Source organism: Glandiceps talaboti, chromosome 6 (assembly GCF_964340395.1).
Source record: "Glandiceps talaboti chromosome 6, keGlaTala1.1, whole genome shotgun sequence".
NCBI classification, from domain to species: Eukaryota; Metazoa; Hemichordata; class Enteropneusta; family Spengelidae; genus Glandiceps; species Glandiceps talaboti.
Genome location: NC_135554.1, coordinates 19,538,502 through 19,560,332, shown reverse-complemented (window position 1 = coordinate 19,560,332; position 21,831 = coordinate 19,538,502). Strand labels below are relative to the sequence as shown.

Genomic DNA, 21,831 nt, shown 5'->3' with positions numbered 1-21,831 from the left:
TTTGACCATACATGTAATCATACACATGTGGCATAATCTTGTCGTCAATGTAATCAGTTCGTCAACACTTTTTACATGGACATTGGGCAATGTTATAGCTTGTCGGGTTAAAGGAGGTTTTCTAGAATTAATCCGTCACAGTATTCTCTTTTTTGGCATTTCTTATATATGTATGCACTTCATTTCTACAGTATTTTTATTTCTCCCTGAGCTCCCTGACATATGACATCTCTCTAACAGCCTTTTTGCGGATCGAAGTACGTAGTCCCCCGCTGATAAATCGGTGTTACGATTTCATCAGGGAGCCAAAGCATATCATAACCACCAGACTCTTCAGATAATTGACGAGGCATGTTTATCAAAAAATACGAAGCATTATCAAATTGTCATTTTTATTCTTTTTAATTTATCTAAAACGTTAATTCAATTCTGAATCAATGGACCTCTATCTTTGGAAATCGAAATGACGATAAATGTTGCGTTACTCCATACTTTGCCTTTAAATGATAAAATCTTTGTCGTATAAATTCATAGAATTCATTTTCTAAGGCGAGTCTTTGGTTCATTATATCTACAACTTCGGCTGAAGGTTCAATCTTTTTCTTGGTTTTTGTACTTCGTATTGCACCTAGAATAGAAGAAAACGAAACCCATGGCTATCATTAACATATATGTGGTGTCGTTACTCATGTGTGTGTTTACGTACAATGATAGCACGAAATATTCAATAGGGAACTTGTAATCCAGACTGAGCATGCTCAGACGCAAAGGACTATGGGAGTATCTGTGGTTATCGTAATACCTAATCTGGAGCTACCTATAAAAAAAAACTCCCACAATTGTCCGGGTAACTATGAATTGATCATTGGTGGTTGCAAACAATGTAACAGTATTGTTTACAATACCAATTTATTAGTATTTATTATCACATTTCCCATGATGCAACATTCAACATGGCGGGTTTGCAAGTTCCCTATTCGCCCTCTCTGGCGGAATTAGTGTCAGTAGGTTCGATACAGTCAATTATTTCAGAAATATTAATCCACAGACGTCGACTAGGAATTTTTTCCTCGTCCGTAATTAAATTATAAAAATGGTATCCTTAGATGATGAATATTCATATTTTCGAGGAGCCGCTGAACATCTGGAGAAATACAGTGCCTGGATTAAAAGAAAAACGTTCCGACCATTTCTGAGAATCGGAAGCGAAATTTCGTCTTTTCAATGAAACTTGTTTTCAACCTGAACAGTTGTTTTGGTGTACACACAGTATATATTATCTGAAAGGAATTCAGGCAATAATCCTGGAAACTTTGATTTCTCCCGAGAAAATGCTCTTTTAGAGAAACAGTTGGCTAACAAGATATCGTACAAACAGATGTACCTGAACAAACTTTGATATTCGCAGCAACACGATTATTGATAGACAGACAATAAGAACGTCTATCTAAAGTACGGTGCAAGGCATATTGGTATTCATATATATGTCGCTTATTATACAGAACATGAATTTTTGAATTTTTTGATTTTTTTTCATCATATAGAATGTGAGGTAAGAAATTACGAACTCAGTCTAAGTAGCAAGATGGATTGTCGAGTTCTCCTGTGTAAACTTAGTCATTCAAAGTATTTTCGCTGTACATCGTATTGTCTGAAACTGTGAGGAAAAATCAATATAAAATAAACATACTATCCCAGTCTCGACATTTGATGATATTTGAGCAAAAAGGTCACATTCCACACATGGCCATCGAGGTCACATTCATGTAACTTGACACAATATGTAGTATAATTTACGCATTATGTGACGTAATTAACATAGCATAGGTGTGACGTCATATGACTATATATGGTATCAGTGAAAATTGAATCAAACATTTGAATACTGGGTTCGAAGGCTTTGTGGAGAGAGGGTTTGCACGGCGGACCAGCCAGCCTAGTACGTGGGATATATTATAAAGCAGTTATTGTTTGTTTTGTTTTAACTGTGCTTCTTACCTGGTGTTTGTAATATCTTAAGCGCCCCTTCAAAAAATCGAGGCATCATTTTTTCAAATAATTTTAACGTTTCGTCATATTCTTCTGTTAGACCAACAACAAGGAAGTACTTCTCAACATTTTCTTTAGCTTTCTCAATTGCCCATCTTGTAGGTTCCCTGGTGAAAAAAAAACATATTTATTTACTGAATATGTACATTCAAGGATATATCTTGGAGGGACCCCCTCCGAGATCTATAATTCAAGTATACTGTTGCAATCGCTGTAATCCTCAGCAAAGTGTGTATTGTCTCTCAATGTAATCAATGTGTAAAGTTTAACAGTGCGAGCAGTGCAAAGTAATTAAGTAGTCAATGACTATAGACTATACCATAAAACATTGCATAGATCTCATTGAGAGCTAAATGTAATCATAGTTGCAATGCTATCAGTCACTATAATCTCAGAGTTTGTTGTTTGTTAACAGAAAACACTCTTTACAAAATTGTCTAAGTTGGAAAAACCAAGTGCTTGGTTAATCTCAGACCACTAGTGGTCTGAGGTTTAATATTGATATGAAAACAGTACTATATCAATGAGTGTTAAGGGTTGTAGCTATACATCTATACATTGAGATAGACCTTTGCCCGATAAAGAAAATCATAGGGTTTTTCCTCACCTACATTTTTTATCTTGTCCACAAAAATGAGGAATTATTCGAAAGATGAAGTTGTTTTGACACTTTTCATTACCTTGAAGGACACATTCGTCAAAAGTCTGTAACCAACGACAAGAACGGCATAATTTTAGAGCTAACACTGAATCATTTACAACAAAAATTGTTTACAGCACTGATTTCTTACGATATGATATATGATATGATATGATATATGATGATATGATATGATATATGATATGATATGATACGATATGATATATGTGATATATGAGATATGATATGATATGATATGATACGATATGATATGATATGATATGATACGATATGATATATGTGATATGTGATATATGAGATATGATATATGATATAATATGATATATGATATGATATGATATGATATGATATATGATATGATATGATATGATATGATATATGTGATATATGATATGATATGATGTGATGTGATGTGATATGATATGATATGATATGATATGATATGATATGATATGATATGATATGATATGATATGATATGATATGTAACATCGAAACAGCAACCATAGCTCATATGACAATCCTTGAAAAGAAGACAATTTTCATTGTAACTGATTTCAGTCTTGTTACTTGTACAATTTTATGCTCTTTTTTTTAACGAGTCTGTAATGCATGTTTTATTTACGAGTGTAACTAAGTACACGTATTTTATTTTATTTCATTTCCCAACAGGATAACACTTATACCAAATAGTGATTCGAGATCGCGAAAAGAAACAGGAAAACGCAACAGCTAAATGCCACACAATTGCTACAAGGCAACCTGAGAAAACCATGCAATAAAAAAGAAACTCATATTAGGGAAGTTCAGAATAAACAATTATCCCTACCTGATTAAAATCGTCACCTTGGTAATGTTTCTTATCATTTTTATCGTCTCCATATCTCACAAAATAGTAATATGATACAAGTCTGCTGAGTGGCTGCCGTATGACATTTATGTACGTCGGGTTGTGTTCTCCAAACCTTAAAATAAATTGCAAATGTATCGTTCTTCTATACGTCTATACTCAGCCTTGTTGAAGAAATACCGTAATGTTTTCAAAGAGAATAAGCTGACCCAAGAAGGTAGAGTTAGAAGCTACGGTGGATACGTTTTGTTACACTTAATGTTGAATTAGTAAGGTACAGCTTAGCTATAGCGAAGTCTTCGCAACTCTAACTGCTATTGCCATTGTAGTTTTGTCTTTTACTCACCAATAAGACGATTGGTTGTTTGGTTATTTAGTTAGACGATTATTCAGTCACCTAGTTACTAGTAGTTGATTAGTTAGTACCCTATTTACTTTGTTAAGTTAGCAAGTAGGCAAATAGGTAAGCAAGGTTAAACAAGGTGGGGTTGGGTAGGTCTAGGTAGACAGGTACGCAATGTATTTATGTATTAATATTTATTTATTTATTTATTTATTTGGATGGCTGGTTGGTTGGCTGGCTGGCTGGCTGGCTGGCTGGCTAGCTAGCTAGCTAGTTAGTTAGTTAGTTAGTTAGTTTGTTTGTTTGTTTGTTTAAAACTAAGCTGTTAGTTGATAACGAAGTTAGTGAGTAGCTTACAGAGTAAAATTTATCCAAACACGAAATATCTGGTTGGCTGACTTTTGGTTGATTGATTGACAGTTGAATGTATGGGTTTGTTGCTGTCAGTTGATTGGACGGTCCTGTGTGCAGTTATATTATTACAAACAATAACGACATATTATTACACGTTATTACAATGTTTGCAGATTCAGACATCTGAAAATGCGATTACGACATCTAGCATGCTTGAAGGAATGTCACAATACTGTCTACCTGTCAAGTCCTCGATGACTCATAGTATGTGACTCAATAAAAGTAAGCTGTGTGTACCTTTTAAAATCGATGAAATAGGTCTGTTTATAAAATGTGGCAGGTCTTGGTAAGTCTTCTATGATGCGTACCAAAGCGGCCTGCAAATGATGGAATTGTTAAGAAATGCTGTCAATTTAATATCGCAGGCATTTTATAGTAATTACCATCCGACAAGGCAGATATAGCCGGAATACTGACAATTACTTCATTTATACTGTCTTTCTCATATACTTTGATGTACGATGCATAACAGACACGCAAGCCCATACATACATACATACATACATACATACATACATACATACATACATACATACATACATACATACATACACACACACACACACACACACATCCATACATACATACATACATACATACATACATACATACATACATACATACATACATACATACATACATACATACATACAATCATACATATATACATACATACATATATCCAGTGTGAGAGAGAGAGGGGGAGAGAGAGACAGAGACAGACAGACAGACAGACAGACAGACAGACAGACAGACAGACAGACAGACAGACAGACAGACAGACAACTTAACTAACCTGTTCACTTCTCTGCATTGTCTCAGTCATATTTCTTGTCTTATTTTCACCAGCTGCAGTAAAGTTATTTTTCTTACCAAGAAGTCGGAGCAGGTAGACGAGAGACCTACTTCCACATTTCCCGACCTTGTTGTAAAATATCAAATCCGTCGCCTGAATGGAACGAATAAAGGGGTAAACTTTGCCTACCGTCTGTCATAAATGTAGTCAAACCCACACACACACATACACCCACACACACACACACACACACACACACACACACACACACACATACTAGTATCAGATTATACAGAGTATTGACTCTCTTCCCCACATTTCAAGTTTCATTCATATCATGACATTTCTTTATGTGAACAAGTATAGTACTAGTTGTAATATCCATCAGAGCATTGCAGAGTACAAAGGAAACCATACATGTCTACAGGGTTTAGAGAGAGACGCTGTGCACCTGTGCCATGTCAGGGAGCCGACACATCTTGCTTCCACCCGCCGTTGAGGGCGAAACGACATGACGTATCTTTAAAAGTCCAGTCACCGTAACATGTGCAATGCAACTATAAAGTTACATATTGGCACACTTATCCAGGAAATAATTCCAACTATGACCCCTACAGTAATGGCGACCTCAACCTTTCCCACTAATAAACCCATGGTTACAGTTACATTACTTGTAGATGGTATGTATATCTGAGTATCTCCGGGTACATATCAAACAAAGGCGACTCTAAATCTTATATTCATTAGTGATAAAATTAACAGTCAACATTACTCACTGAATTTGACGTCATTGGAACTTCGAACTTGACAGAAGCGTTAGATTGACCTTTGCAATAGAGAGATAAAAAAAACACAGGAAACTGGTGTTATCAATCAGTCCACTCTTCAGTCTTGGAGTAATTACAGTATAATTATTCCAAGGTCCACTTAATCAAACAATGTATGTGAATATTGAGTATAATTACGTGTCATTATTTTTCCAATGATTTTTTATGCCATCATACTATTTCAAACCTATGATCAGGTCGAATATAGGATTACCGGGGCATGGATTGTATAGTAGACGTGCGTACAGAAGTGTCACTAAAGAAAAAAATTAACAGTGTGCATTTAAAGTGGCCATATGGATGAGGTTTGGATATTTTTTACTTTACAGAACATTTTTTTTCATAGCTTCCTACTTAAAAATCAACGTGACACAGCATATACCAAGTCCATGTTTGTAGTTCAATGAATTGCAAAAGTATAATAAATGTGTAAAATGTTTGTTATTGTACGTACAATAACAAACATTTTACACATTTTTGAGCTTTTTGCAATGTATTAAATGACAAACACAGACTAAGACAATGGTGTATTACATTGACTTTTGTCGAGTAGGAAGCCATGGTAACATTGTTTATAAATCCAAAATCCAAAATAAATACCCAATCCTCATCCATATGGCCTCTTTAATGTTTTAAAACACGTGGAAAAATGTTTGACACATTATTTCAGTGCACTGCCATGAACAACTTTTTCACTGAACAACACTGAAGTATAACATGCTCTGAAAATAAACTCAATATGAAATGGGACGACCCCCCCCCCACACACACACACACAGTAACACAAGTATTACACATACCTACGCGCACGCGCACATCCCCCACCAGACCCATCCCACACATCATAGTACCATTACACAGTTTGCTGAGGGATTCGAAAAAACTTGGAACATCGGAGGCTCACAACATAATAATATGACTGCATCCACGCATGGCTGGCGCTGTAGCTGAGCATCCTCAAAAATAAATAAATAAATAATACCACCTACATACATACATACATACATACATACATACATACATACATACATACATACATACATACATACATACATACATACATACATACATACATACATACATACATACATACATACATACATACATACATACATACATACATACATACATAATATACTACATTAGTAAGTAAGTAAGTAAATAGATTATATAGATATATATAAAAGTAGGCCTCTGAAAGAATATAATTTGGCCTCTGAAATAATTGAAAACTAATCATATTCAGTGAAATACGAGATAATCTAGTCTTGCTGCTAGACGTTCGGGCTTTCTTTCGATACTATAAGCGAACGAAGTTCGCAGTGAGGGCTTGCCCGAACATGTTCCCTCCTCGATAGCGATGTTCGGTCGTGTGTCGTATTGTATCGGATGAACATCCGAGGTCTAGCAGTTAGACTAGAGATAATTATGACTGAACCTAATTCGATGGACGTGGCGAGTCCATACTGAAAAAATAGACCCGTAACATTTAATTTCCTTTATATATTCTTACATAAGACGATAAATATTAAGGAAAAAGTTTTGAGCAAATACAAAAAAATCACCATATGACTGGATCTGAATGGAGTTGGTACGCAATTTCTTGACTCAGTCTCCGTGAAATGACAACATAAACACAGCAAAATGACGAGTGAGACCGAGGCATCATCAGTGTCACCGCCCACTAAGTTAAATATCAGCGTCATGCTATAACCTGATCCTGAATTCCTTGTGTCATGCCAGTACGGAGAAGTTACATTATAATCATGCTGCAATGATGTTAAAATATGAATTTAGCAACTCTAACGTGCACCATTGTATTTTCGGAACTAGCTCTGGAAATATGCGCTCCAAGAACTGCGACACATTTCGTAAGTGGACGGAGACGTGTTGGAGTATTCGGAGAACATAACATATTTCCAGAGCTATTCCTACACTGATGGGTAAACCATTTGATTGGGGGGGGGGGGGGGGGTTTGGAGGATTTGGACCCAACAGCAAAAATGTTGCAATTTCGGGGTTTTTTTGCCAAGTAGGGGTACACCAAATTTAAAAACAAAACAAATATATGCTTTAAATGTGACTTTGCGCCGGGTCGTGTAATTATTAATTTTTTGAAACTGAATTACGTAACGAATGTAGCTTATTTCAAAAGTAAGAGGTAGCAATGAATGCTGACTAGTAAAATTGGAAAGTAGGCAATCAAAGTCGAATAGAAGTTAGAGGAAGCCAAGTGCCAGAAACACATGTACCTGGGAATTTGACATTTGTAGCTAGTTTTTGCACTTGAAACACAACAAAAATTTTATTTAGCTCATACCCTAGAAATAATTTTTTTATGTCATGAGTTGGTCAGCAATTTTTTTCCTGCTTCGAAAATCCTCCAGCCCCCCCCCCCCTCCGAAATCAAATGATGTACCCCTAATATTACATAAGGACTCAGACCACTGAGATACGGACTTTCCTTCCATTCAAATACATGTTTAACAACGCCCATTCACGTTATTCACCAGAGCGTTGGAATCACAGTCACTTGTGGGTTAAGACTCGGTTCAAGGATGGTCCTAGTACAAAATGTTCGCGTTATTAAGTATTTACTGGGAATATTCAGAGAGTACCGTCACGGGTCACCGTTTCCTTATGTTTCACGTGACCGGTGAAAGGCACTTTCTGAGTACTAATGTTTGTGGTTGTTAAAGCATTGTCCCTTTGTAGACCACTGTACAAACATACACATATTTTATTGTGACCCGAGGTTAAGTTGCATAGTCTAGGCCATCCGTGAGTTTGAGCCTTTCCTACACTCAATACCACGGATATCCTCTAGACTAGAGGTTGTACGACAGTCATAGAGTATACATGTTGAAGTTGGCCTTACGACGTACATGTAGTCAGATTTGTCAATCTCTTTTTTAACTGTTAAATTTACACAACACAACATGAGGACAAATTGACAGTAAGAAATTAACGTACCGGATATTGACCCTTTTTTGGTGTTTATTCCAAACCTGATCCAGCTATCTGCATACTTATCCGACGGATACAATGTGAATAGCATTGATAATAGGACAAGTACCCCTACTGCCGCACATACAGGTCCCTTTAGTCTCGTTTGAAACAATGATGAATTGCCCATGCCGGTTACACTGTAAAATGGAGAATTGATACACTACACGATTCGTCGAAGACTATACATGTGTCTCACGTCTTCACGACTATCCGCAAGACGATGTGGCATATCGACAAGAGGTTCAATGACCTTTGTTGTGGTCTGAAAATAAAGTATTGCTTGTTTCGTTTGAACTCACTCTTCAACCACACCGTCGGAGGGCGCGATTTCGTATCTCTCATCACTGAACATAACTGACAGATCGCGTGTCTATGATATATAGGGACTGGACAGAATTTACAGGGAGGTGGGCTGGTGTTTTTAGGGGTCGGTCACTATTTTTTACGCATGCATTTAGGGATGGATCATTGATTATTGCGCAAGAACAGTTTCAAGACTCATCACAATCATTGTTACCATGGTTACGAAACTACCTTTAGTTTCGTCGTCAGTCATATGGGGATTATCTCCCTAGCCAGCTCTGTGGGTGGAGGCTCTATGCCCCAGGTTAGCTTTCAATTAGTGATTTGATTCCTCAAATAAAGAGGCCAGTATGTCGACTAATTCATTTTTGTTTTGTGTGTTGTCTTTATGACCTTTTCTGTCTGTTGATTAATGTTTCTTGTGACAGGTCTTTGTTTCAGCATCTCACATAGGCTATGTTGGGAACATTATAATAAGTGTTTCATTTTGGCTATTAAAATAAGATACCATTTTTTTTTTCAAAAGTGCCTTTCTTATCTCGTGTCCTTTCAAGTATGGATTGTAAGATGCAACGAATAATGTTTTGTTCAATGAGTTTTGGACATATATATTCTTGTCTGAATGTTCATTTATTTGCGAAAATTGTTCGATTTCAGTTTGACTCTATTCTCGTTCTTTTCGTTTTTGTTCGAATACATGTCGTTTAGCAAGAAAGAGAGTCGGGGTTATTATTACAAGTTCTTCAGTATCTTATTTGTTTCACCTTTTATAAACCCATTTAAAGACAGGGTTGTGGTGACATCTACACATTGAAATGTGTCCGTGTTTTTTTTCGTGTGTACCAATAATACCAAGAATCGTGTGTCTTTGAATATTTATAGATTGAGGTATACGTAAGTCAGGCTCAGATGGTATGGGTATGAATTTGAGGCCTTATTTGCCAAGTATGTAATTTTAAACTATTCTAAAAAAAATAACATGTCAACGCCGATGCATGACGATACACTGTCCTGGCATTGTTAGAACACTTATTTTTAGACCTATGATAAATCATGTCTGTTTGGATAGTTTATATTACATGTTTAGGTTATTACCAAGTTTCAGGTCACATCACTAGACTATGTAGTCTTGCTGCTAGACGTTCGGGCTTTCTTTCGATACTATAAGCGAACGAAGTTTGATGTTCCATCCTCGATAGCGATGTTTGGGCGTGTGTCGTATTCTATCGGAAGAACATCCGAGGCCTAGCAGATATACTATGATGAACCTTGGAGGAATTATACTGTCAGTATAATTCCTCCAAGGATGAACTAAGCAACGATGTGATAAGGTGTGGTGTGGTGTGATATTGTCTTGAATTTGTTAATTTGTGTTTGCATTCAGACGTGACGCTGTTTATACATGTCGCCAAACACCTAGTTAGAGAAATGAATGCCTTTTATTTCAAGAGCTCACATGGGTGTCAAGACAATAGGTACACTAATATCGTATGTCTAAAGATGTCATTCAAGTTAAAGTTTAGTGTCCTTTGTTTCATTTCCATGACGCTCATAATTATGCATGACCTATTCGCATCTTAGGAAGGTCATCTCTTATGCATGACTTACATCTATTGTGATTCGACCATAGTTGCATGTTTGAGCGACTTTGATTCTGACCACGGAGCACCAGTCTTTCCTAGCTCTGGGCATAGACCAGGGTCTATGGTCTGGGCTTTAATAAAGTGTATGTTCCAGTTATACTCCATACATCGTCTCATATGCAGTTTACCCTTTGACTACAAGTCTTGCTGATCTCATGGAAGTAGAACCCCTATCTACTTCCATGTTGATCTTAAGTTGTGATATTATGGTGTGCCATAGTGTAAATGTAAAGTTATAGCTCAGACCACTAGTAGATATGGATTAAGAGCCCCATTCACACCTAATGCAGTAGGTGTTTCTAGTCTGTTCGTTAGTGCATAGACCCTACACCAGGGTGTAGGGTCTATGGTTAGTGGTACTGGGGTTATAGTTACGAAATTTGCAGGTCACCAGCCTTGACACACACCAAATATACAAAAATGAATAAATAAATATCATTAATTAGGCATCATGCTACTAACTACGCACTGGACAAGAAACAGAGATTGGAATGTTCAAAACCGAGAGAAAGATTGGCCTTATTTACAATTTGAAAGTAGAAGATGAATATAACTGTTTGACATTTTATATCCATCATATAAATGTAATGTCTTTGGAGACAGATACATTCCTTTAATGCAAGTCCTTCTTTCCACACACCATTAGGCTATTGAACACTCTGCCTAACTACATCACAGACAGCATATATACTTGAAAACATTCCAAAGGAAGGTCCAGTCAATAACAATGCGTGAATAAACGCAGAATATTTTGTTTTTAAAACGTAATTTTACGACTTTACTTATGTCTGAGGACTGTACTTATAAAGAAGAAGAATTCCACAGAGTACTCCTATAACCAACCCGTATTGTACAGTACAAATTGCATTTATTATGAGCAAATGAAGACAATATTTCAATAGCCATGTAAACAGTTCCATTCAATAAACCCCTGTCTTTGGAACTTGAAATGACGACAAATTTTGTGTTACTCCATACTTTGCCTTTAAATTATAAAATCTTTGTCGTATGAATTCATAGAATTCATTTTCTAAGGCGAGTCTTTGGTTCATTATATCTACAACTTCGGCTGAAGGTTCAATCTTTTTGTTGGTTTTCGTACTTCGTATTGCACCTAGAATAGAAGAAAATAAACCCCGTGATTGTTAATATAATGTTAAAAAGTAATAAGCAGGCGTTGTTATTATGTATGGACGACAATGACAACTAATAATTTACTGTGTGATTTGTATATTCCTCTCAGACAGCAATACCTTTCTTGTAACACTTGAACTCATCGCTAGATAAAGTCCATCATTAAAAACCGTCATCATACAAGACAACCTGTAATGTATATTTTACAAGGCATTCAAACTGAGAGAAAACCTTTCCATAACATAAGATCATGGTTTTTAATCGTTCATCATACGTTTCCATTTCGTGTATGTATGCATTAAGGCCTAATAAAAAATGTGTGGTTCCGATTACAATTAATTTTTTAGGCCCATTCATTATACTTTTTGTCTTTTTTTTACATGTGTAATGGGCCGATGGCCTCTAATGCGAATAAACTTCATGTGTATGTTGTAGATTAGTTGTAAGTAATTTTAACAATTATTTTAGGCAAGTTTCCAAAACTATAGCACAACGGATGTAACAACAAATTTGTGACCATGTCATAATATAGCAGATATCAGGCGCTAATATGAGAAAAGGCCTCCCTGGTTTTGGAGATATGATTACCCCCACCCCGATGACAACTTTGAAAACATTATAAGCGGCCGAGCCAGTGAACTTGTCAATTCGTATTTTTAGCTTCATGGCAATCGCCGTCTTCTTGTCATGACTTCATTTTTTGCTCATTTTACAATTATGATCCGCGTGCCGTAATCCTGCAACCCTATGACGTCATTATAACAATGTATAATTGGAAATATCTAAATAAATATTAAATAAGTATTATTTTTTATAGACTTTATTCCCTTCAAAATATTTCTTGAAGGCAAAGTGTCGTTATGTATTACGATTCATTGTTTTGAGAATACCAATCTTAGACGGCTACTAATTACTGTTCATTTATGTTAATAATATAGTGAAATATTTTATTGTTATAAAAATTTTATGATAATGAATAAATACCAACGACGAACATCTAAGAGGTCATCGACCCCCCGGTCGGACTGATGATCTGCAAAGCCTCATCGAACTTTTGTAATTTACCTGGTCTTTTAAATATTTCAAGAGCGCCATCAAAAAACTTCGGCATCATTTTTTCAAATAATTTTATTGTTTCTTCATATTCTTCGGTTAGGCCAACAACAAAGAAGTATTTCTCAACATTCTCTTTCGCCTTTTCCAGCGACCATTTGGTGGCATTCCTGAAATTTAGATCATAAAATTTACTTGTTGTTGTTTTTTCATTGTCAATTGATTGTAAATGACAGATACCATTGGTTTTTCAAAATAAAACTTCAACTTGAATGCACGTGTACACAGTATTATTTATTCGTAATTTGGGCATGGATACGAATTGCAATATGAATGTATCTCAGTTTTTTGCCCATACCACAGACTTAGATGTTGATGTCTTCTCGGACGTATTTGGGTCATGCTCGATAACAACACCGTCGACTATTGGCCACCATTTTGTTTGTTTATGTTCGCAATCGCCGCATCTTGTCCAATCAGAAGGGCGATTTCTAATGACGTTTAACATGACGTTTAATATTAAAAAAATATCAACCCAAAACCATAATGACTCACCCGCATTCCTTATCTTGGCCACAAAAATAAGGAATTATTCGAAAGATCTCATTGTTCTTACAACTGTCATTATCTTGAAGAACACATTCGTCGAACGTCTGTAATGATTGAAAATAATAAATTTGAATTAACTAAACTTCAAAACGTATTAAAACGTTTTTTTTTTTCTTGAAATGGCCGAAATCGGTATTCATTTCCGGATTTCAATCAACAGAAGAAACTTGAAAAATAAGATGCAGAACTTGCAAAAGAACGAAATAATATGTTAACAGTTTGTAATCTCACGTACAGGAAGTGATTTGTACGTAAACTGCCACATAAACAGGACTCAGTGAAATCACAATACCCCCCCACCCCCCATCACCACCACCACCACCACCACCACCACCACCAACTCCTGTGACTGTGAAAGTAATGAAGACACGTCACTCAATACAACCCATTCACAGGTTAGCATTAATGTCAACAAGTGAAATCGAAATAAATAAGATAAGATCCTACCTGATTGAAATCGCTACCTTGGTAATGTTTTTGATCATTTTTTTCATCTCCATATCTCACGAAATAATAATACGAAACAAGTCTGCTGAGTGGCTGACGTATAACATTTATGTAAGTCGGATTATTAGTTCCAAACCTGTAAATAAGCATGGACAATGTTTATGGTAAATCTATACGTTTCCAAAATACAGCATTATATATATATATATATATATATATATATATATATATATATATATATATATATATATATATATATATATATATATATATATATATATATCTTATTTTTCATATATATATATATATATATATATATATATATATATATATATGTGTGTGTGTGTGTGTGTGTATGTGTGTGTGTGTGTGTGTGTGTGTGTGTGTGTGTGTGACTTTACACTGAGGTTCTGTCTATAATTGTATATAAAATATTACTCAAATTACTATGCTTGTGGTATATCCTACCTAGTGAAGTCAATGAAATACGTATGTCTGTAGAACGTGGCAGGTCTTGGTAAACTGTCTATGCGCTCAACCAAAGAGGCCTGTATGTATGAAAAGAAATAAAAGTGCTCGATATTAGGACGGACGGACAGACAGACAAACAAACAAACAAACAAACAAATAAACATACAAGCAAGAAGAAAGGAAGATATGTGCACACGTACACACTCAAGCAACGAAGACACGCAAACGCACATACATACATACATACATACACACACACATACATACATACATACATACATACATACATACATACATACATACATACATACATCAGTACCGTAGCCTCCGGGGGGGCCAGAGGGGCAGCTGCCCCCCCCCCCCTGAGATTTTGGAAAAAAGAAAGAAAAAAAGCAACTTTTTGAATACATAGCGATGTTATTAAAAACGATTCCTAGCATGTGCGATTTAAATTGATTGTTCACTAAAGTGACTGTGTACTGACTCCTCGCTAATATGTATCTTATATCTCTATTGTACGCTGGCTTAACTTTGAATAAAAATGTGTCCAGTTAAAAATTGTAATTTTTTGCCGCAAATTAAAAATTCTTTGTGCGGGAAAGTTCAAAAGAAGTGCGCACATGCACTGTGCATTTTTCGCAAGTAACAATAGTCTTGAAAGTCTCCTTCATTTGAAGATAGCTAGTCGCAATTATAATGGCAGCGAGTGAAACTCAAAAAAGACGGAAAGGGTCGTTCAACATGAGGTCGCCTACTCATGACTATGCTGCATGCAGAGACTCCGAAGACTGATGCGCTCGATCTCATTTACATATTGTTCCTTATATTAAAACATTTACTGATAAAACGGTAGATCTCTTTTTGGAATATTTGGTGGCCCTGAAAAAACTATTAAACGTGGTACACAGTTTAAGATCCACTCTTTGAAGATCCACTTTCAATAATTGTGTTCGACGTTGTCTTTGGTTATAATGTTGTTTGATATACTCATTGCACACTGACACTAGCGTTATTTTGCAATTCATTTTGAAGCGACAATTTGCTATGGAAAGAATGGCCCTGAATTTGTAAACATAGCTAACCCTTCGATATCAAAATCCAAACTTCAGTTTCCATTATAATGATAATGACAAGGAGAATTCACTGAGTTCACCTTGGGTTCCGACATAAACGAGGCCATAAAGGTTTTTGGAGTTGGGTAAAGAAAATGATTATTTTGTTGTGTTACATATTTGAGAAAGCACCATCCAATTTTCTTTTTACTTTGAATGTGACATCTTTTCGGCAACTACTTTGAAAGATACGACATTAGGCCAGAAAAAAATGAAAAAGCTGTTCAACCTACCCATATATTTTTTCTGGTGATGGGCAATATATCCTTATGCGGACTTCTCATCTTTTTCAAAATTAAAGATATTTCTTTATATTTTCTGAATAGTATATGCCCAACAACATACATTTGAGTCTATTCCAAATTATATAATATCTTATACAGTGGTTTACTTGGCTCTGATGATGCATACAAGCATGAATTGAGATTAAATTAAGCTGTTGCATATCCAATGTGCAATAAAAAGAATAGAACAAAAGTTTACGACCATCATTGGGCAATCAAAAGTCTGAAAGTCTTGAAATGTTTTGCTCTTTATTCAGGATTTTTTGGAACCAAATTAAACTTCAAGGGAAGTCATGTACCAAGTGCACATACACATAATATCTTTCAGCTTTGCCACAACAAAATATACTTCCAGATAATATGTAATGCATAGCATAATTGTTTCAATTCTGGTATTTTATTACCATATTCAAGCATTGTAAGACTTTAAATTATGTCTATGGTTTGATATTTTATGCCTCTAAATGGCCTCCTACATTGTCTTATTTTGAATTTTTTTTCACCTTTGGAGTTGTCTCCTTCCAATCAAGATGACAATTGTCTTTCTCCCAAATCAAGATGGAAGGAAGGTGTCTGGCGAAGTACCTGTATAGGTTAGAGCTACTTACCCAACGTGGTGGGTTAGGTTACCAGCATTTTTATTTTTTCTGGCCTTACATATGATATTTAATTGCGTATGCTAAAATATATATTATGTAAATTGTAAGCAAATTTATGTAAATTAGCGAATTTCTAATCTTTAAATCCATGATTGCACAAAGTTCTGCCCCTGGCATTTGGTCAGGCTACGGCCCTGTACATACTGAGACACACACAGGGGGGAAGTCGGGTTTGCAATTATAACTAACCTGTTCACTTAGTTCCATTTCTTTTGTGCTATTCTTCGACTTACTTTCTCCAGCTGCTATAAAGTTATTTTTCTGTCCAAGAAGTCGGAGCAGATAAACGAGAGTCCTACTTCCACATTTTCCGACTTTGTTATAAAATATCAAATCTGTCGCCTGAAATAAAATAGTTAGATATGTTGAAATGAAGAGATATGAACCTTTCCTGACGACAAATACTAGTAGGGAATTTATACGGCATCCGAACCGCCATGAAAGTGTCTAAAAAAGGAAGGGGGTGTACATTGATCGTTCTACTACGTCACACCTCATGTCTACATCATTTGTTCTGTTGTACCCGAGATATTAGTTTCAAATAATCATAATTATGTTTCTTTAATTATGGGATGTAAGCTATTATTCTATTATTCCCCAAAATGTTCGATCATTGGAAAAGTAATTATCATTCGAAAATTGTATGTAATTCGGAAATTACTTGCGCTCTTCGGGTTTCTCATTATTAAATATTAATTTGTACTGACAGAGCCCCTTAGGTCACTCTTGTTTTCATCGGGTGAACGAATTACGTTATTCAGGAACAATATTTCTCCAAATTCAAATTCAAATGCAACTAAGCAGTGTTATGGCTATAATAAAGTTGTTTTTTTAAACTTATTTGTATGAAGACAACACATTTGTTGCATAAATATTGATACATCGAACACTATGCCATTAGAAATTCGATCAAGCTTTTCGTAATGATATTTCCTGTTTACCAACTAAACATTGGTTTTGTTAACATATTAGTTACAATAAAGAAACGGTGTTAACTTTACATATCACCTCGTACCACTGTTATAAATAGTGGTCTGAGATATCACCAAACGCGTGGCGATAATTTTCACATTTTTATTTTTAATGTTATCTATTCTTGAAAATAAATCTCTATTCAAAGTGCAAAAATGATTTACACCGTACTATGATTTACTATGACCGCCATGGAAGATTCCATGACAAGACAGGGAAGGAAGCCTCAAAGGCTTAGGTAATCCCTCTTTTTGTTCTTATGCTGATCAAGTCTAATTTTAGTCAGTCACAGTCTTGGCTTGAATAACGTATTCAGGTAAGTCCTTCCAAAGACCCTACATGTAGGGTGTAACAGTGATGATCGTCTTAGAAGATTACGCCGCAATAGTTATATAACTATTCACCACTAAGCCCCTTTCGTTTGTGAATAAAACTGAGTTCAAGATTACTCACTGTTTTGGGCGTTTCTTCGACATCTATCTTGACAGTATAGTTAAAGATACCTTTAAAATAAACAAACCAAGAATAGGAAGAGTTGATTGAGTTCATGTCTGTTATTTTTGTATGCTTTGCCATGCATGCTATGGCATGTTGTTATACAATAAAGATTGTTTGATTGAGTGAGTGATTATAGATATATCTCACCTAATGTATCCATACACTGACTATATAACGCTCTACAGCTCAGCCATAGAGGGACTGTGAATCACAGTTACTTATGAACTAATATTCCATTCGAGGATGGTGATATCCTAGTCTAGGATGATCATAATACAAAATAATGACATTGTTATAGGTATTTACTATATCAAAAAAAAATACCGTTACGGGTCACTGCTTATCTGAAACAGTGACCGGTAACGGTATCGTAAATACCTATAATAACGTCATTATTTTGTATTATGATCATCCTAGACTAGAATATATCACCATTCTGGAATGGAATATTAGTTGACAAGTGACTGTACTGTGGATATACATACATACATACATACATACATACATACATACATACATACATACATACATACATACATACATGCATGCATGCATGCATGCATGCATGCATACATGCATACATACATGCATACATACATACATACATACATACATACATACATACATACATACATACATACATACATACATACATACATACATACAAACATACAAACATACATACATACATACATACATACATACATACATACATACATACATACATACATACATACATACATACATACATACATACATACGTGTACATACATGCATGCATATATACATACATGCATGCACATATATGTATGTATGTATGTATGTATGTATGTATGTATGTATGTATGTATTTGCATTTGTCATGATAAATATTGCTCTTACCTGGTATTAATGGTTTAGGTTTAACTAGAAACGATGTCCCTTTGTATACATAGTCATCATGTGGGTAACATGACAACAGAATCAATGATACTACGAGTATACCCACTGTAATACAGGCGGATCGCTTCAGTAGAGCTCGGAACGATGACTGCTGCATGTAGAACCGTAGAGCCACCTCGAATGCATGTAGCGTATACAGAGCAGAATAACTGTACAGATCGAACTGTACAGACTATATTAAACCGAAACTTGGGCTGTCACTATATAGTTCGAAAGGTCGAAGACTCTCAGCTACGTGAACAAACGTCTAAACTTCCTCGTATGACGAGTAGTAGTTCATTGTTACTGTAGTGTATAGCGTAGGAGTTATTTTTAAGTGTATTCACACAGTTGCTTGTCTGATCTCTTCACTGGACAATAGAAATGAACTTGCGTTGGTCTACACAATGCGTAATTACATAGAATGCATACGTAATTACATTTACAACTATGGAATATAGAGCGTTGCGGTTGCTTGCATGAAGTGAGCTTCAAGCAGAGACAATTTAGGTAAAGACAACAAGATTATTAGTATTTAAAGTACAGAGGCTATGTGTTTTGATGCTCTACTCTGCTCGACAACAGTGGGTCTCTTTATGTAGTGTTTTCAGATAATTGTTTGTATTTTGTTTGTTTCATAGACCCTACACGTGCAGGGTTTATGATTTTAGCTTGTAATGTTATTGTTCACTGAGACTGTATGAAAGGGTATTAAAAGGTGGCATCTTTGTTTCGATGTTTCTTGTGCTTGAGTCCGACCCAAAATAGACACCGCCCTCTGTAGTCAAATCATGAGAAAACACAACTTCACTTTTGGCGACACAATAGTGTATCTGGGGGGAAATTATCGTTTTTCGTTGAAATTCGGGATCTTTTATAAATAAAATGGTTCGTTCTAGCCTTTAATTGTCATTTCTAAGGCACCCTGATTGTTATTAGATGTACGAGCAATTATGAGTTGAAGATCCGTGACTAACACATGTACACTTTAATACCCTTTTTTTCTGTTTTCTTACCCCCCCCCCCCCCCGACTTGAACGCAGGATTGATCATTTTGAAGTGGTGATACGATGAGAAACGTAACACTTAACATTTTTACCATAACAGGACAAACATTATTATGAGTTCAATTGATTCGATATCATATTTACTATTCATTTTCTAACATTGACCTCCGTTAGGCCATGGAGGAATATACCTCCAAGACGAGACGTAGGGAGCCTTGCCCCTACGGCTTTGGAAATTACAGAATGCGTGGTAGGATTTTACAATCGGTTCTGGTTGAGGGCCATACATGTGACAATAAAGTGAGAGAAGGGTCTTATTTCACTTTCGGGTTATTATCTAACGTTCTCACCACTGTCCACCACTGCCAGGTAGGGGAACAGTGTGTTGAAGATATTAGGGATCGAGAATACCATGCGGTGGAGATGTTGACCACTGTCCAGGCAACGTACGTTTCAGTATTAGATAATAACCAACATCGTTGTCTGTGATAAGATGTGCGCTCGAGATATTTTCGAACAGAGTACTCTGAAGTATTTTACCAGTAAAGTTTCAGCGCATTCGATATTCTCATTCGTTCAGTAAATCCACCCAGCGCTCGAGTTTTTGTATGTTTTGTACGAGAACTCCTGTGGTATATTGTGTCAGATGTCATGGGTGTAGGTACAAACTTAAGGCTCTCACATAACAAAAAAAAGAACAAACGAAAATAAAAGAAGGAGGTAAATAAAGAAATCACACCAAGTTCCCTACATTAGAATTTAATCAGATTGTACTTGCATTAGCTGCAATTGAAGCATTTTTTTCATCAAACAGCCAAATATACATTCGTTAAAAATTGTTCAATTTACTGTACATATAAAAAAAGAAGTTGCACCTGTACTGCTGTGTCAGGTTGAAATCACGAGCGCGCGATAGCTTTGTTTTGAATTCGGTGCCATGTCAGTTAATGAATATATGCCTATATATGGTAGTGCTCATTAAATATTCAATATCAAGGCAAGCCAAACAAGCTATAACGTCAGTTATCTATCACTTTATTGGCCTGAGGAAATTTTATCTGAACAAGTTTTTTCAAGCTAGGTCATATTCTTTCAGTCACAACAATGAATGTGTAAGGCGTATCTTTTCAATCAATCAGTTTAATTCAAAACAATAAGGCCACAGGCCCAAAGAGCAAAGAATATTACAAACACTTTAGTTCATAGAGGGAAATTCCTCTCTATTTTTCATTGCAAATTGAATGAATAGGCTAATTTATTTAATCCTTGGTCAGCAGAAATGTTTTCGTGTCGCCAACTCTCAATCTACAAAGGATGCGAAGAGCAATGAAACCTTGAGTGTTGTTCTAAATGTATAAACATTATAACACATCTCTCTGGTTCAAACATTGATTTGAAAGTGTGGTAGGAACGAAACCTAGGAGATGATTTGGCATCTTGGTGCCAGATCTTACTAGTAAGCACCAGCACTGTGAATGACGTTGAAATGCAACATGTTCTGGTCGATGAAGGCGTTGATTTTAGGGTCCGTACCGAAACACAGAAATTTACAAAGATGTCTCCGCATATCATGTGTACAGCTGCATATGTAAGTTTACCTCTAGACTATTCAATACTTCTCATAGTGTACAATATTTAGAAGTTAAGACATCTAACAAAGCAGTTTTTAATGGTCCAGGTAGAGCTTAAGAAAAACTTACTAGTAGTGAAAAATGAAACGCCATGCTGCAACTACTTACAAAAGTATCTATCATCCTTACATCTTCACTT

The 21,831-nt window shown here is 35.8% G+C and overlaps 2 protein-coding genes across 2 annotated transcripts; both read right to left on the bottom strand.

Annotated features, from left to right (window-relative positions):
• Positions 1–434: 434 nt before the first annotated feature.
• LOC144436933 (uronyl 2-sulfotransferase-like) lies at positions 435–9,199 on the bottom strand. The gene is made up of 8 exons (XM_078125801.1): positions 8,913–9,199; positions 5,889–5,938; positions 5,113–5,265; positions 4,554–4,633; positions 3,539–3,674; positions 2,657–2,754; positions 1,999–2,156; positions 435–628 (listed from the first exon to the last, which is right to left on the bottom strand). Exons 1-8 carry the CDS (start codon positions 9,073–9,075, stop codon positions 435–437), a joined length of 1,032 nt encoding a protein of 343 aa, XP_077981927.1. The 5' UTR covers positions 9,076–9,199.
• Positions 9,200–11,763: 2,564 nt separating this feature from the next.
• Positions 11,764–19,172, bottom strand: LOC144436931 (uronyl 2-sulfotransferase-like). The gene is made up of 8 exons (XM_078125798.1): positions 19,016–19,172; positions 18,089–18,138; positions 16,853–17,005; positions 14,606–14,685; positions 14,138–14,273; positions 13,637–13,734; positions 13,094–13,251; positions 11,764–12,008 (listed from the first exon to the last, which is right to left on the bottom strand). Exons 1-8 carry the CDS (start codon positions 19,170–19,172, stop codon positions 11,815–11,817), a joined length of 1,026 nt encoding a protein of 341 aa, XP_077981924.1. The 3' UTR covers positions 11,764–11,814.
• Positions 19,173–21,831: the final 2,659 nt, after the last annotated feature.

What these genes read in the sequence shown, in the direction of transcription:
- LOC144436931 (XM_078125798.1), bottom strand. Translation starts at nt 19,172, where the DNA reads ATGCAGCAGTCATCGTTCCGAGCTCTACTGAAGCGATCCGCCTGTATT. An exon ending in ACCTAAACCATTAATACCAG is followed by an intron (nt 18,139 to 19,015) that starts GTAAGAGCAATA and finishes TTTATTTTAAAG; the next exon opens with GTATCTTTAACTATACTGTC. An exon ending in TGAAATATTTAAAAGACCAG is followed by an intron (nt 12,009 to 13,093) that starts GTAAATTACAAA and finishes CTTCTATTCTAG; the next exon opens with GTGCAATACGAAGTACGAAA.
- LOC144436933 (XM_078125801.1), bottom strand. Translation starts at nt 9,075, where the DNA reads ATGGGCAATTCATCATTGTTTCAAACGAGACTAAAGGGACCTGTATGT. An exon ending in CAAAAAAGGGTCAATATCCG is followed by an intron (nt 5,939 to 8,912) that starts GTACGTTAATTT and finishes TCTATTGCAAAG; the next exon opens with GTCAATCTAACGCTTCTGTC. An exon ending in TTCCAATGACGTCAAATTCA is followed by an intron (nt 5,266 to 5,888) that starts GTGAGTAATGTT and finishes CGTTCCATTCAG; the next exon opens with GCGACGGATTTGATATTTTA.